This window comes from Microtus pennsylvanicus, chromosome 5, assembly GCF_037038515.1.
Source record: "Microtus pennsylvanicus isolate mMicPen1 chromosome 5, mMicPen1.hap1, whole genome shotgun sequence".
Taxonomy (NCBI): domain Eukaryota; kingdom Metazoa; phylum Chordata; class Mammalia; order Rodentia; family Cricetidae; genus Microtus; species Microtus pennsylvanicus.
Window position 1 is genome coordinate 44,473,995 of NC_134583.1, and position 2,625 is coordinate 44,476,619.

The 2,625-nt window shown below is 39.8% G+C and overlaps 1 protein-coding gene across 1 annotated transcript; it reads right to left on the bottom strand.

The window, feature by feature from the left end:
* Window positions 1-523: 523 nt before the first annotated feature.
* LOC142851274 (olfactory receptor 52D1-like) lies at window positions 524-1,465 on the bottom strand (the record flags this gene model as incomplete). Its single annotated transcript, XM_075975154.1, has 1 exon — window positions 524-1,465. A coding segment is annotated over one exon (942 nt), but the record flags the coding sequence as incomplete, so codon positions are not given.
* Between the last annotated feature and the right edge of the window lie 1,160 nt (window positions 1,466-2,625).

Sequence of the window (2,625 nt, forward strand, 5' to 3'; positions counted from 1 at the left end):
AATTCATTCATTTCTGTTATTCCCGAGACTGGGATAATTAGTAATTTTTGAGTTCACAAAGGTATCATTTTATTATGTCTATGCAGAACTGACATAGAAAGATACATACAGTACAAAAACATTTAACTTTCTCTAGTACACTGATTTCCCGTGATTACTGTAATATGCTGATACAGTCTTCAAAGGTACTTATACTTCCTGTAAACTTTCTATTTATAACACAATAACTTTTGGAATAATATATTATGGTTTTACTTATTTTTAAAACATTTTGCGTATGCTTTTATTTAAACTTTCATACATTGTATTTTGGTTATAGATTCCCCTCTCCCATCTCTTCCAAGATCCTCCCGACCTTCTCACCCACACAACATTGTGTTCTTCCTCTTTTTAATTCTATTCAGTGTTTTTATTGAATGGTAAATGCTCCATGGCTACATCCAAACAGACTGTTTTTGGATTTTTATTTAAGCCTTATGGTTTGTCTTGGATTCCCTGGTCTTTGCTGTTCCATAGACTTGAATCATTCTGATCGGAAACAAAGCCCTACTACTCGAATCCTTATCTCTTTGGTCTTTATTCCATAAACAATGGGGTTCATGGTTGGGGGTATCAGTAGATACAGATTTGCCAGGAGGATGAGGGTGTGGCTAGGGACATGGTGTCCAAAGCGATGAGTAAAGAAAGAGAAAAAGGCCAGTGTGTAGAATAGCAAAATAACACAAATGTGAGCTCCGCAGGTGCCAAAGGCTTTTGTCCTGGCTTCCCTGGATGGCAGTTGTAGGACAGTTTTCAAGATTAGCCAGTAGGATAAGGAAATGAAGACAAAGTCCAGCCCCGTGGTGAGGAGAGCCGCCGAGAGCCCGTAAATGCTATTTAAGGTAATGCTGTTGCAGGCCAACTTGGCGATGCCCATGTTCTCACAGTACGTGTGGAGGATAATGGTGCCCCGGCAGAAGTCTAGGCGGAGAATAAGGAGAACCCCAGGAGTGACAACAGCCACACTCCGAGCTCCCAGGACCAGCCCAACCTTGAGAAGGAGAGGGCCTGTAAGCAGGGTTGTATAATGCAGTGGTGTGCAGATAGCCACATAGCGGTCAAAAGCCATGGCCAGTAAGACTGCAGATTCAGACAGGAACAGAGCGTGGACAAAAAACATTTGTGTGAGGCAGGCAGGGAGGGCGACTGCCAAGGGACCCTGCCAGAAAATGAGCAGCATTTGGGGCACTGTGACAGTACAGAGGAGAACATCGTTGAATGCCAACATGGCCAGGAAGAGATACATGGGTTCGTGGAGGCTGTGGTCCAAGACCACCACTGCCACGACCAAGACATTGCCTAACACAGCCAAGAGGTACATGAAGCTGAAGGGGATGGAGATCCAAATTTGGATATCTTCTAAGCCTGGCACACCAGTGAGAAAGAAGAAAGTGACTTGAGTATGTGTAGTGTTCAGTTCTATAAGAGAGAGATGTGGAAGAGTTTATTTAATATATGAAAAATAGATTATTTAGAATATATATACATAAATACACACAAGTATATATACTTGAAATGCTTTGAAGCTAGTGAAATTTTAGTTATTTTGGTTTAATGAGGAGAATGGAATAAAAACCATGAATGAGACCATCTTCATATGGAATGCTTTTCCGATAGTTCTTTGAAAACTGTGAGGAAGAGAAAGAGCTGACCTCCCTATTTTATCTGATTGATGGTGTTTGTTACCATCAATTAATTTATTTTGTGGGTTCTGAACTTCTGTTCTAAATGCCTAGATTTGCTAGATAATAGCCACAAGACCCATGGTTTTCTTCCTTTCTTCACCTAAGTAAAGATTGGAGAGAGCATTCCACTTGTTAAACCATCACCTGGTATAACATACACAGCAGTAGTTTGCAAATTATTTCAGATTCTAATTCTTTTTTAAAAAATAAATTATACTATCCCCCCTTTGTGCATGTATGTGTGTGTGCACATGCGCGTGTGTGTGTGTGTGTGTGTGTGTGTGTGTGTGTGTGTACCTGCGTGTTGGTAGGTGAGACATGCATGGTCTAGAGTGCATGCACAGGTGAGGAGACAACTTGCAAGCCCCATTAGACCCTGGGGACTGAAGCCGCATTCTTAGCCTCAGCCTTAAGTCATTTTATTTGCCAACCATCACACATGTCCAACAGGAAAATTTTCATTCCTATTGGAAGACTGTGAAATTTTCATTGTTGGCCTAATTTTTCTTATACCAAAAGGAGTAATTTGATTAACTAGTCTTTCATACAAATTGTTAAAGACAATAATTGAACAAACATGAAATTTAAAGAGCAGTGCAAAAGTTAAATTGTTCATACTTAAATTAATACTACTTCTGAAGGATCAGGACATAGAATCAGATAGAGATCCAGACCATTGTTGATTTTCATTCAGAGAAAGAAAATACAGAAAAATGACAAGGTTCGTTCAACACCTAATACCGGCAGGGTTTTCCAACTATGAGAAAACCTAAGTTGAGGATAATGGATAATTTTCTATTTGAAAAGTAACCTACCATAATTTCAGTACACACAGGCTCAATTTTCCATCCTGGAACCTCACACAAAGTCTACAGGAAATCTGTGTTAAAATACAGCCATC